The following is a 14,698-nucleotide window of genomic DNA, read 5'->3' on the forward strand; positions in this document are numbered from 1 at the left end:
TTTGAAGCCTTTTGAGCCCTTCAGAGATGTCCTATAGCATGCAGGGGACTGCTGAGGGAAGCTGAATGTCACAGTTTGTAATTTTAACTGCACCAACTGTAACTTTTATACTATAACAGTGGAAAAGCCTCAGGAAACTGTTTCTAGGCAAAAATAAAGCCAGCCATGTGGAAAAAACTAGGCCCCAATAAGTTTTATCACCAAAGCATATATAAAAACGATTAAACATGCCAGCAAACATTTTATATTGCACATTAATCAGAGTATATACCTCTGATAGCAAGCCTGATACTAGTCGCTATTAAATCACTGTATTTAGGCTTTAACTTACATTAATCCGGCAGCATTTTCTAGCAAATTCCATCCCTAGAAAAACTTAACTACACATACCTTATTGCAGGATACCCTGCACGCCATTCTCCCTCTGAAGTTACCTCACTCCTCAGACATATGTGAGAACAGCAGTGGATATTAGTTACTTCTGCTAAGATCATAGAAAAACGCAGGCAGATTCTTCTTCTAAATGCTGCCTGAGATAAAATAGTACACTACGGTACCATTTAAAAACAATAAACTTTTGATTGAAGAAAAAACTAACTATATTTTACCACTTTCCTCTTACTACCTCCAGCTATGTTGAGAGCTTGCAAGAGAATGACTGGGTATGGCAGTTAGGGGAGGAGCTATATAGCAGCTCTGCTGTGGGTGATCCTCTTGCAACTACCTGTTGGGAAGGAGAATATCCCACAAGTAATGGATGATCCGTGGACTGGATACACCTAACAAGAGAAATATCACTATTAGAAAACTCTTGCTTTGTGTAAAATAAATAATTAATTACATTGTAAAAAAGTGCAACCTCACGCTGCCCAGAGAGGCAAAAAAGCAAATGATGTAATCCAGGTTTTCCAAAATGCCTGTTTAGACTCTTTTCAGCATTTTACAAACCTAGATTACAGAATTTGCTCTTGACTTCTCCTGGGAGTGTTGGCAAAGCACTTTTGTTACTCCAAAGCAAGATGTGTCAGTTTTATTTTTAGCACTGATTATTTTTTTGTGACAGTTCTCACATCTCTTGCAGATCTTACTTTCCCTGTCTAGTTTATCTTAGTTAAAGCTAGATCTGAGAAATAACTTTTTTTTGTAAAAAATCATTTAGCAACAAAAATATGCAGCCTATATGGGTTGTCTATTGTGATCATGGTGTCAGTACTGCATACCCACTTCCAAGACCTAAGGCAAAAGTTATTGGAATAGAGGAAGTAATCAGTGATCCTACCCTGTTAGAAGAACAGAGTATGAAAACTGGGTCATTATTAAACAAGCCAGTGACAGAAAGATGCTATTTTAATGGTCCAATCAACTAACAATTTGCCTCCTTAAAAGGGATATTAAACAGAGGTATATACTTAATAGAAATTATTTCAATATGTATTTCTCATCTATTTAAATGGATTTTACCTGTTTTTATTATTTTATTTTAAAACTTCATTTGTGCAGTGTCCATTACTTTAAAACTTTCAGAGTTGGAAACTAGATAAAGAGGGAGTCAAATTTGCTCATGCTCAGAACTAGAATGAATGAAACATGGGCTACAGTGAGAATTCTTGGAATGATAATTTTGCAAGAAAACAAGCAAGTTGTTTCAATGTTTTTTACACAATCTGTTTCTTTTTATGTTTACTTGGGGATTCCTGCTTATAAAAAGGCAGATGGCGCTAATGCAACAGGAGTATCAACTTCTATAGTATCATATTCAGATTTAGAATCCTCAGAATACACTGCAGCATAATGCTTCACCTCAAACGCTGTATCAGCAAGTTGTGAAGTCTGTGCAATTGTCCTCCAGAAATGTGTACAATACATTTAGAGAAAAATTTCTTAACCCAAGATTTTTTACTTTTTTATGCACCACAACAGTCAATTGAACCCAGGAAATGCAAGGTTAATCTGTCTCCTGAGCCCAGACCAAGTTATTTAGGACTCCGGTGTCAATTTTTTTTTAATAATATATATGTATAGGTATGTATGTGTGTGCGCACAACCGGTGTAACCTGACATGATCACCATCTGGACGATGTGACCTATGCCCAGGAAATAGTGGCACCCTTTAATATTCCCATTCAAGACAGCCTATAAAGTAGACACCTCACCAGCCTGGTGACCAACTGAAGCCTAAATCCCTTCCCAGTCTCAGCAGCCTAAAGACAACTCTGCAATCTAAAAAGTGCCTGCTGAAAGAACAAGTCCATACTGGTAAGATAAGAAAGAGGAGAGGATCATTAGCATTTATGCATCATGTGATGAACTATAAAGAGATCAATAATGGAAGCCATATAAAGTTAACAAAGGGGTGTTGCCAAATATTTCTCCCTTTAAGGGACAAAAACCCATTTTTATTCTAACTTGAACCAAGATAAAAAAATACAATATCGCTTTAATGTGCCGATTGCCTCACTGACTTGTTATTTAAAGGGATATGAAACAGTGCTCCTTTATTGAAGAAAAAAAAAGTTAAATCAGTAAACCTAAAAAAACAGATTGTGTTAAAAAACAGCAATTAACTTACCAGTTTTCTTGCAAAATGAGCACTTTTGTAATTATAGGCACTACACTGAGAATTTTAAAGGGAGCAGGCATGCTGATAGCTTAAGTTGCATTCTCCCTATTCTGTGCATGGGCAAAAAACTGGACTTCCGGTTTCTCTGTCATTCACTGAAAAGTAAGCCAGCCAATGTTTCTCTACTATCTGCCTTCCTGTTAAAGGACACCAGCCCCCTTTTGGGGCTGTGACAGGAAGTAATTGACCAAGCACAAATAAAGTAAAAATAAAATATAAAAGGTAAAAATCATTTTAAAATGTTAAATAATACATACTGCAATGATCTCTATTACATATAAGCCACTGCTTAGTGCTTTTTTATTACAACAAGGAAACCAAATGTTTTATATCCCTTTAAGAAGTGAATACATTTGAAAGTGCACCTGTTCATGAAAGAAAAGAAAATAAGTTGTTCTCTGTATATGGACATCTGCTTTTCATCAGCACCAGCTGTAGAATAACCTCAGAGAGAGAGAATCTTCTGTACATAAACTATACCTTTGTCCAAAGAGGTGGAAGCAGATGTGAAGCAGACAGGAGAGATTGTTGTAAAATATAAGAAAGACCCTCATTGGCACTCTCAGCTTTAACTAGAGGGAATGTAGTGCACACACTCTCAAACAAAACTACGTAAAAAATACAAAGGAAATGGGACATTAAAAAAAAACCCATCATAATACAAATATCCTACTACTATAAGGACTGAGAAAAACTAAAAAGTTTAATTTATTAAGTGATATAATGCTGCATAATATTTATGAAGAGATATACTAAACCTTTTTTAAGCTTGCTTTAAAGTGGTTGGGCTGGTTAGGAAGCAACTTTATAATGAAGAGTTACATTTAAAATTTGACAGTAGATCTAGAAAGAAGTGGAGTTGGTTCATAACAAACATGACACTGTTCTTTAGATAGAGATTTCTTGTTTTGGAAACAATGTGATGTGTAATTTTAAACGAAAAGGCTTTAGTAATAGAACTACCAATCGTGTTACTATAGTACAGGGTCTCTCTGAATCTGATATTCTGTTTGAATGCCAAACTGTATGTAATGATAGCTCAAACCTTTTTTTAAAAAAAATAAATAATCAGATTGATCACATAATATAATGATGGTTGGAATAATCTTTTGTGTGTACTACGTACATGCTGGCGTATATTTTTTAGCAGTTTGCAAGATAATACAGAGTATAATTGACTATTAGGTGAACAGCAAACATGAGATAAACCAGGAGGACATAGTCAACATACATACAGCAATAACTAACTCAAGACTGGTTTACACAGCATTCCAAGGAACAAGTCTATATGCCATGTAGATTTTGTAAATAATTCAAACCTATGTATAGGAACAAAAGTTCAAGTGAGAATTTAAATCACAATTTACCCGCAGATTTGAGGGCATTATTTATTTAGTTGCAATCCCAGGGAGTCCTTTGAGTGAATTTTGGTTCCTTCTATATACAAAATTGTAACATTGATGATTGTAACAACATACTTATTGATACTTAGTGAATTGATCTTCATAAATCTTACTAATATATGCTATTTCGCTGGTAAACTTATGAAATGCAAATAATCATCATAAGTCCTATTGAACCCACAATGCTTTGTTAATATTAAAAATATGATTGTTAACCACAATGACTTTAACAACTGCAGGATATGCTCAATATTGAAACAAACATTAAGACAATCTCACTGTATTCAAATATTTTATCTAAAGAATAGCATGGAATGATTATAGATGTATTAATTATTGTTTAATATTAAAACATTACAGTAATGGGGAAAACAAAAGTTCTTCATGTAGCCCTCCTGGGGAAAGGGTATCTAGATTGAATATCTAACGGATTTCATGTTGTAACAGAATTTTGTCTAGATTACCACCCCTAATGCCAAGTTTTACTTTCTCAATCCCTATCAGAATTTAGGTGAGGAATTATGAACATTTTTTAAATGTTGGGCTATACTTAAAAGTTTTTTCTTCATTTTCTATATCGGGTAGATGTTCTAATGTACGGTCACGTAGTGACCTTGTAGTTTTACCCACGTAGAACAGGGAAGAGCCACATTTCACAAGGTAAATTAGATGATGGCTTGTAATTCTATACAAAAAAGCCAGATATTTTGTTTTAAAGACAGGATGTATCTACAAAATTAGGGCCAAAATTACTTGGACAGAAGGTCTAATATACCTTGCGAAATGTGGCTGTTCCCTGTTCTATGTGGGTAAAATTACAAGGGCACTACTTGACTGTACATTAAAACATCTACCTTATATAGAAAATGAAGAAAAAACTTCAAGTTTTGTTTCAATATTGAGCATATCCTGCAGTTGTGAAAGCCATTGTGGTTAACAATCTTATTTTCAATATTAACAATATTAATATATATTAGTAAGACTTATGAATATAGCATATATTAGTAAGAGTTATGAAGATCAATTCACTAAATATCAATAAGTATGTTGTTACAATCATCAATATTACAATTTGTATATAGAAGCAACCAAAATTCACTGAAAAGGTGCCCCAAATGTTGCTATTTAAGGAAGCTCTAGTTGATGCTGGAACACAAGCCCTGACGAAGCCACAAGGTGAAACGATCGTTGGCGTTTTCTATTGGTTTCCTGTCTAAACGTCAATCACTGCACAACCAGTCGAGAGAAAACCTTCAGAGGTTGCGTAGTTTGAACATACAGGTGCAAATCAGGTACTCCTAAGGCTTGCTTACTACTCGCTTTTTATTATACCGTTACTACAGCATTTGGAAGTATTTACAGGTTTAAGAATTCCGGAAGCACTCTGGCTTTCTGATACATTACGGCTCATCTATATGACAATATACAGGACATTTAATGTGGTAACTTTAAGGGTCTGATTTATGGATTACAGAACACACCTTTGACAAGGGGACTTTTTGTACTTATTTATTAATTAATTTGTTTGTTCAACATATGGGCTTTCCCCGTTTATTTAAATATTGGAACACAAATCTATGTGAATATGTAATAGATTCTCCTTGTTGATTTTTATCAGTGTGGATGGCTGTATTTTATGTATAGCCATCTTTTCAATTGATTCTGTTTTGAGGCAAGAGTGCTATTTATAAGTACTACATTTTCTCTATTTTTCATTAAACTATTATATATTTACTTAAGCACCAGTCTATATTGGATATTTTTGCCTACACTAAAAATACCTGTGCCTTGTACATTTCTTTAATTTTCTATTATCTGTTATATGTAGATACATCTAAAACATACTTTATGGCTTTTTTTTTTTTTTTTTTTTTACCTGTGTTACCTGAATATGTGGTAAGGGATACTCAGTGGAATGTCCTTTCATTATTTTGTTTGCCCTGATGCAGCTAAAGTAAACAATCAATGTATCACATCAACAAATGTTTCTCAGTTCTACCCTCAAGCACCTTTTAACAGGCCAGATTCTATTTCCCAGCCTGAGTTAGTCAGTTGTTGGAATCTGGCTAGTTAGTTGACAACGAGAGTTATGAAACACTTATATAATGTGAAAATACAGTAAACATGATAGATATAGGAGGCACAGTGAAATATAACAAAGAAAATAAGCAATGCTGAAATGTGCCAGGTAAAGTGTTCTCTATTACACTAAGTGTTTCTTTATTATTTGTTGCTTTAATATTTCCAAAGATCTAACGAGCAGTGATACTGCTTTACACTGAAAATAAACTCTACTAAAACTGTGTGGTTCTCAAACCTTGTGCTTACAAATGGTTATTTACAAACAGTGACTTATGCTATGCTTACTAATGACAAATCAATTACATGCACAATGTGCTTTATTAGACCTTATTTAAAGAGATTGACATAATCTATTAACTAATGCTTTTCCTGAATTTGTAGTTCCGGTTACCATTTACAGATGTTGACTTATAGGAAGCTGCTTAAAACATCATGGGTTGAGTTTTATACCCACAAGAGGCTGTAGTGCTTACTTTTGTTTACTGGTGTGACAATTGTTTTGTGAGTGCTCTGATTTGTTTATTGTTGTTTATTATGTAATTAAATAAAATTAATGCACTTTGGGTGCAACCCCTCTGCTTGCTCTTTGTTCCTGATGGAGGAAACCGTCTAGATCAAGGTGTTGTGGTCTCACTTAGCAGAACATCTATGTGGTGGGTTTTTGTTTGAAGAGCTTATTTATGACAGCTACTGTACATGTATTTAATTCAGTGCACATAATTGTTCTGTCATTCTGTGTAAAAGCTTGCTGGCTGACATGACCTTCACAAGTCTGGGAATTTAGTTTATTTAACAAAGGGAATTTAATGGTTTCTCTGTCTCCATTACGTTTTTATGAAACCTTCTTTCTGCAAATTAGATAATTGTTTACAATGTCCCTTTACATTGTTTCCTTTTATTGGATAATGCACCCACAATGTTGACCTAGGGATGCATTAAATAATCATGTGCTGGAACTATATGACCATCTGTTACACAATTTAAACACAAAACACTTTACATATTTTACAAGACAAGTAATACACACAAGTACCTTGATCAGGCCTGTCCAGCTGCACTTCCTCGTGCTTCCCCTTTGCCTCCTCCTTCTGTGGAACATCAATTGGTCCTTTGATCTGTGGTTGTTCTACTTCCAGTTTCTTGGGGGGCTCCTTGGGTTTGTCTCTGTCATCAGCTGGCTCTTCTACTATAGGTTTCTGGGCTAAAGGGTAAGAGAATGACCTTAGAAGAAACATTCAAAACTATTGCTGCCCTGCAGAGCTATCTGTCAAGGATCTCTGGTCTCAGAAAAACTGCTGGGAACTAGAGGTGATGCATGGAATGTCAACACATGACATGAAAATTCATAGGTGGCAAGATTCAAAAACCTGTGAGAGATATTCTATTTTCTAGAAGTATGTGTTGGTCTAAACTACATATGCTTGAGATCACATATATGTGTATATAAAAAAAATAATATAAAAAAAAATAGACCATACATACTGAAACTAACATATGTTGGATTATGTCTCTATGTAACATTAATCCAAGAATACTAGATATTAAGCTGGGGTTGATGAGAAAACTAAATGCCTCTTTCCCTTACTAACCAATTGTTCTGGAGTAAATTACAGTAAATCTGATTTAAACTTCCAGTTACTTTGGCAGCATCACCTGGGAGGCCGGTAGTGACAAAACCAACATAACAATAACTAAAATGTAAATTGGAAAAGTAGAAAAGAATCTTTACAAAAACAGAAAGAATATTTATTGCACGAATGGCTTAAAGGGACACTAAACCCAATTTTTTTCTTTCATGATTTAGATAGAGCATGATAATTTAAGCACCTTTCTAATTTACTCCTATTATCAATTTTTCTTTGTTCTCATGCTATCTTGATTTGAAAAAGCAGTACTGTAAGCTTTAGAGCCGGACCAGTTTTTGTTCAGCACCTGGGAAGCACTTGCTGATTTGTGGATAAATGTAGCAAACCAATCAGCAAGCTCTACCAAGGTGCTGAACTAAAAATGGGCCGGCTCCTAACCTTTTATTGCTGCTTTTTCAAATCAAGATAATATGAGAACAAAGAAAAATTGATAATAGGAGTAAATTAGAAAGTTGCTTAAAATTGCATGCTCTATCTGAATCATGAAAGAAAAAATGTGGGGTTAGTATCCCTTTAAGAAGAGGCACAAACTTAACTAACAATGTTTCATAAATGTTTTTCAGAAAATCCAAACTAGACCTTAGTAAAAAAAAAAAAAACTGCTTAAATTGCCTGAGAAGTAGACTGTTCTTGTAAAGAAAGTTTTAATTCCCAGTAATTTGGGTGCTATCATTATTAAACCTGAAAGGCTTATCACTGATAATATATGTGCAATTAAAAGCGGTCTATTTACTTTCCTTGTTTTAAAGGGCCACTAAAGTAAAAAAAACAATTTACGCTTACGTGAAATTAATTTCTTTCATGGTAGGGAGAGTCCACGATCCATTACTCATGGGAATTACCTGCCCTACCACTTAGAGAAGGCAAGGATTCCCAACCCCAAGAGCTCTATATAACCACTCCCACGTAACACATATATCAGTCTAACGCATAGCCAAGCAAGTAAGGTAAGAAAAAGAGCAAAATAAATAAATAAATAAATAAATAATGGAGCAGGGAAAAAGATGTGCTAAAAAACAAAACAAAAAAAAAACAACGTTTAAAAAAGGGTGGAGTCTCGTGGACTCTCACTACCATGAAATAAATTTATCAGGTAAGCATAAATCATAATTTCTTTCATATAGGTGGTGAGAGTCCACAATCCATTACTCATAGGAACGAATAACAAGCTGTGGAATCTATGAGTAATAGAGGGATTTAAAAACATCTTTTTCACTGAGAAATGAAATACACACCAAAAAAAAAATAATGTTCTTTTTTGTTTTGTTTTTAATGCACTTCAAAAATATGAAACAGACAAGAATCAAACTGAAACAACTGCCCGAAGCACCTTTCTACCAAAAGCTGCCTCTGAGGAAGCAAACATCAAAATAGTAGCATTTAGTAAAAGTATGAAAAGAAGACCAAGTAGCTGCTTTACAAATTTGATCAACTGAGACTTGATTCTTGAAAGCCCATGAAATGGAAACTGATCTGGTAGAATGAGCAGTAATCTGTTGCAGTGGAGGCTGAAATGCCTCCAAATAAGCCTTGTGAATCATACATTTCAACTAAGAAGCTGAATTAACAAAGTAGAAGTTTATCTAAAGGCCATAGAAGCATCAATGTAATACTTTAATGCCCTAACAACATCCAAATTATGCAAAGTCTGAAGAAGATTTGGGATTAGGACACAAAGAAGGAACAACAATTTCTCTGCTGATTTTAGCAGAAGAAACAACCTTTGGCAAGAAATTGGATAGGATACAGACTGCCTTATCCTGATGAAAAATCAGATAGGGAGGTTCACAAGAAAGAGTAGATAATACAGAAACGTTTCTAGTAAATGAAATAGCTAAAGAAACAATACTTTTCATGAAAGTATCTTAATGTCAATCTTATGCATAGGTTCAAAAGGAGAGGCCTGCAAAACTCTTAATACCAAGTTAAGATTACAATGAGGGGTAATTGGCTTAATTACAGGTTTGATATGAACCAAAGCCTGGACAAAACCATGAATATCTGGAAGATTAGCAATTTTCCTATGAAACAAAACTGAAAGAGCAGAAATCTGACCTCTCATGGAACTGGCAGATAAACCCTTATCCAAGCCATCCTTTAAAAACTAGAATACTAGGAATTTTAAAAGAATGCCAAGTAAAACCACAATCTATACACCAAGAAATAAAGGCCTTCCAGACTTTATGGTACATTTTCCTAGTCACAGGCTTCCATACCATCAAGTTCAGATGCTTGAGAACCAGATGGAAAAGCACATTTAGGAGGCCTAGCCCCAGAGACAGAGGAAAAAGAAGTTAACTAAACCTCTGTGCTAGATTTGGATACCAAATCCTGTAAAATCACAGTACGATTACCAAAACCACTAACATTCTTTCCAGGCTCAGCTTGCAAACCATTCTGAGTAGACGTACCAACAGATGCACATGCTGAAACAACAAGAGACATAGTAGAACAATTACTTATACTATGTAAGGGACACTGATCCTTACCAAGTGCCTGAGATGTTTGTTCAATATCTGCTGAAGAAGCCACTCCTCTAGGAGACGAAACAGAGGACTGAAAAAAGTCATGTCCCAGATGATGATCTCTAGAATAAGAACTATCAAACCTAGACAACAACTGTTTCCTGGTGATAAGGGTGATGTACTCAGAATCAACATTGGAAACCTCACCTCCCGAGAAAACCAGAACTTTTAGAAACCTCCATACAATTGACAGGATCTTTAGAAGCAAAATCTTTATTCCCAGTTTCAGGAGAGACTGAACCAGAACTTAAACTTTTAAAAGAAAGGTTAGTACATAGAACAGATGACACTTCTCTCCAAGAGTCTCTAGTCTGAATTCTATCCGACGTACCAAAAGAAACATGAGCAGTAGCCCAAGAATTAGGACAGATTGAAACTCTGTTTTTGATCAGAGGAAACTTCATTTGTTCCTTATTCTGGTGAAAGGAATGTAAAGGCCTTATTTTTTTTATCCTGAGGAAGAAAGGCCCCTTTACCCCCAATAACAGTAGAAATAATAGAATCTATATCTGAACCAAACAATTTCTGAAAACAGATCATCTAGAATCTAGATTGTTATCCGTTTCTTTTCAGAAATTGTTTGGTTTCTCAACAGCCGGGCCACAGCCCAGTACCAGACCTTGACAGCCCTGTGAGCTCTGTAACAGGCTTGCCTCTCCCCACATAATAAATACCAGGCAAGACTGTCAGAGTACCAGTGAATGTGCACATATAGCAGCAGTTAAGTGGAAGGGCAGCGTGGGACAAGGAGCAGAAAAAACTGGACCAGGGTACAGCAGTTAAGTGAAATCAGGACATTGACATCAATGAATGTATATACACACTTACACTACAGGGCCCTGGGCACAAACTGCTAAAATCTACCAAGCCTTGAGTTAATTTGGGTTGAGAACCAAATATCAGCAGTTTAGGATTTAAGCCATAAATCTCTCCTGGCAAGAGCGGCCAAAGACATACTTTTGACATTCATTTTTAGAATATAAAAAATAGCATCACAAATAAAAGAATTAGCATTTTTAAGATTGCCACAAACAGGATCCTCAAAACAGAAAGACTAGATAACCAATACATTGATGCAGCAGCCACCTCAGCTATAGAAATGGCTGGCCCAAGTAAGCTGCTTGTAAAAAATCCCTTCAGTAAAAAGTCTCTAACTTCCTGTCTAGAGGATCTTTAAAAGTAGTAATATCTTCCAAAGGAATAGTAGTATGCTTAACCAAAGTGGAAATAGCCCAATCAACCTTACTGTTTACCCTAACTCAATATTAGGAGCTGGTAAAGGATATAATTTCTTAAACCTTGCAGAAGGGTTAAAAGAATTTCCAGACCATTGTTTAGAAATCATCAGGAATAGCACCTACAGCGAAAGCAAAAAAACCCCCACTGAGGTATATGTTAGGGGTTATCTAGAGTTCTTCGGGTTTGGGAATCTTTGCCTCCTCTAAGTGGTAGGGAAGGCGATTCCCATGAGTAATTGATCGTGGATTCTCACCACCAGTATAATTTAGATAGAGCATGCAACTAAAAAAAAAAACCCAAAAAAAACCAAAAAACTTTTCAATATACTTCCATTATCAAAATGTGAACTTTCTTTTTATATGCACATTTAGGAGGCTTCAGCTCCCACTATAGGTATATGCATGTTGTGAATGATTAACTTTGAAATTTAACATAAAATATTCTATTGCTCATTTCAAATTCAAAGTAAATGCTATTGCACTGTCTTTTTATTACATATTTGACAAATTATTTAGTGCTACTGTATTTAGTGGTAAGGATTCGCTATGGATGCGGAGGCATTTAGCTACAAAACCTTTTTCTTCTTTACTACCCGTTATCAAACGTAAAAATCATGTTTCCCATAAAATTGTAATACAATACTATGCACCCAAAACTCACTATAGTTGATATATTTACTTTTAGTGAAAAGGTTTTCATATCCAACTGTTTCTTTAAGAATGACAAAGTGGGGTATTCATTCTCCTCAAAGAGATGAGCAGTTCTGTTAAAAAACTAGATTTTTGATCCCCCCAAAAAATACATCAAATTCGCCAGAGCTATTATAGTTATAAGTAATGCACATTTTATAATAACCTGGTGTAAGATATGATATTTTCTTAAAAGGTTTATTGACCGATAAAAGCTTAAAAACAGACACCAAAATCAATCAAGTTATGCTGGCACAGCATAGCTCCCACTGAGGTGCAAACAGTGCATCCAAGAGTGCTTTAGCCTCTCTTATGGGAAAAAACGGTATCTGTATATAGGATATATCAGTATATAGGGCCTTTCCTGTGATGTGTCAGCATTATTGTTTATAACTCATTATTGTATTGCATTATTAATTGTTTAATAAATCACATATTTTGGTTAACAAAAAACATAATTTATGTAAGAACTTACCTGATAAATTCATTTCTTTCATATTAGCAAGAGTCCATGAGCTAGTGACGTATGGGATATACATTCCTACCAGGAGGGGCAAAGTTTCCCAAACCTCAAAATGCCTATAAATACACCCCTCACCACACCCACAAATCAGTTTAACGAATAGCCAAGAAGTGGGGTGATAAGAAAAAAGTGCGAAAGCATAAAAAATAAGGAATTGGAATAATTGTGCTTTATACAAAAAAAATCATAACCACCACAAAAAGGGTGGGCCTCATGGACTCTTGCTAATATGAAAGAAATTAATTTATCAGGTATGTCCATGAGCTAGTGACGTATGGGATAATGAATACCAAAATGTGGATCTTCCACGCAAGAGTCACTAGAGAGGGAGGGATAAAATAAAGACAGCCAATTCCGCTGAAAAATAATCCACACCCAAAACAAAGTTTAAATCTTATAATGAAAAAAACTGAAATTATAAGCAGAAGAATCAAACTGAAACAGCTGCCTGAAGTACTTTTCTACCAAAAACTGCTTCAGAAGAAGAAAACACATCAAAATGGTAGAATTTAGTAAAAGTATGCAAAGAAGACCAAGTTGCTGCTTTGCAAATCTGATCTACCGAAGCTTCATTCTTAAATGCCCAGGAAGTAGAGACTGACCTAGTCGAATGAGCTGTAATCCTTTGAGGCGGAGTTCTACCCGACTCAACATAAGCATGATGAATCAAAGACTTTAACCAAGATGCCAAGGAAATGGCAGAAGCCTTCTGACCTTTCCTAGAACCAGAAAAGATAACAAATAGACTAGAAGTCTTTCGGAAATCTTTAGTAGCTTCAACATAATATTTCAAAGCTCTAACTACATCCAAAGAATGCAACGATCTTTCCTTAGAATTCTTAGGATTAGGACACAATGAAGGAACCACAATTTCTCTACTAATGTTGTTAGAATTCACAACCTTAGGTAAAAATTTAAATGAAGTTCGCAACACCGCCTTATCCTGATGAAAAATCAGAAAAGGAGACTCACAAGAAAGAGCAGATAATTCAGAAACTCTTCTAGCAGAAGAGATGGCCAAAAGAAACAAAACTTTCCAAGAAAGTAATTTAATATCCAGCAAATGCATAGGTTCAAACAGAGGAGCTTGAAGAGCCCCCAGAACCAAATTCAAACTCCAAGGAGGAGAAATTGACTTAATAACAGGTTTTTTACGAACCAAAGCCTGTACAAAACAATGAATATCAGGAAGACTAGCAATCTTTCTGTGAAAAAGAACAGAAAGAGCAGAGATTTGTCCTTTCAAGGAACTTGCAGACAAACCTTTATCCAAACCATCCTGAAGAAACTGTTAAATTCTAGGAATTCTAAAAGAATGCCAAGAAAAATGATGAGAAGAACACCAAGAAATGTAAGTCTTCCAGACTCGATAATATATCTTCCTAGATACAGATTTACGAGCCTGTAACATAGTATTAATTACGGAGTCAGAGAAACCTCTATGACTGAGAATCAAGCGTTCAATCTCCATACCTTCAAATTTAAGGATTTGAGATCCTGATGTAAAAAAGGACCTTGCGATAGAAGGTCTGGTCTTAACGGAAGAGTCCACGGTTGGCAAGTAGCCATCCGGACAAGATCCGCATACCAAAACCTGTGAGGCCATGCTGGAGCCACCAGCAGAACAAACGAACGCTCCTTTAAAATCTTGAAAATCACTCTTGGATTAAGAACTAGAGGCGGAAAGATATAGGCAGGATGATACTTCCAAGGAAGTGACAATGCATCCACTGCCTCCGCCTGAGGATCCCTGGATCTGGACAGATACCTGGGAAGCTTCTTGTTTAGATGAGAAGCCATCAGATCTATTTCTGGAAGTCCCCACATTTGAACAATCTGAAGAAATACCTCTGGGTGAAGAGACCATTCGCCCGGATGTAACGTTTGGCGACTGAGATAATCCGCTTCCCAATTGTCTATACCTGGGATATGAACCGCAGAAATTAGACAGGAGATGGATTCCGCCCATAC

At 35.5% G+C, this 14,698-nt stretch overlaps 1 protein-coding gene across 2 annotated transcripts in view; it reads right to left on the reverse strand.

Annotated features, from left to right (window-relative positions):
• The window catches only part of SLC38A10 (solute carrier family 38 member 10), a 244,458-nt gene that overhangs the window by 109,690 nt on the left and 120,070 nt on the right, over positions 1 to 14,698 (reverse strand). For both annotated transcript variants that reach the window (XM_053706757.1, XM_053706748.1), the window contains exon 12: positions 7,139 to 7,306. In XM_053706757.1, coding sequence (XP_053562732.1) covers positions 7,139 to 7,306 — 168 coding nt within the window. The remainder of the gene's footprint in view (positions 1 to 7,138; positions 7,307 to 14,698) is intronic.

This window comes from Bombina bombina, chromosome 1, assembly GCF_027579735.1.
Source record: "Bombina bombina isolate aBomBom1 chromosome 1, aBomBom1.pri, whole genome shotgun sequence".
Lineage (NCBI taxonomy): Eukaryota > Metazoa > Chordata > Amphibia > Anura > Bombinatoridae > Bombina > Bombina bombina.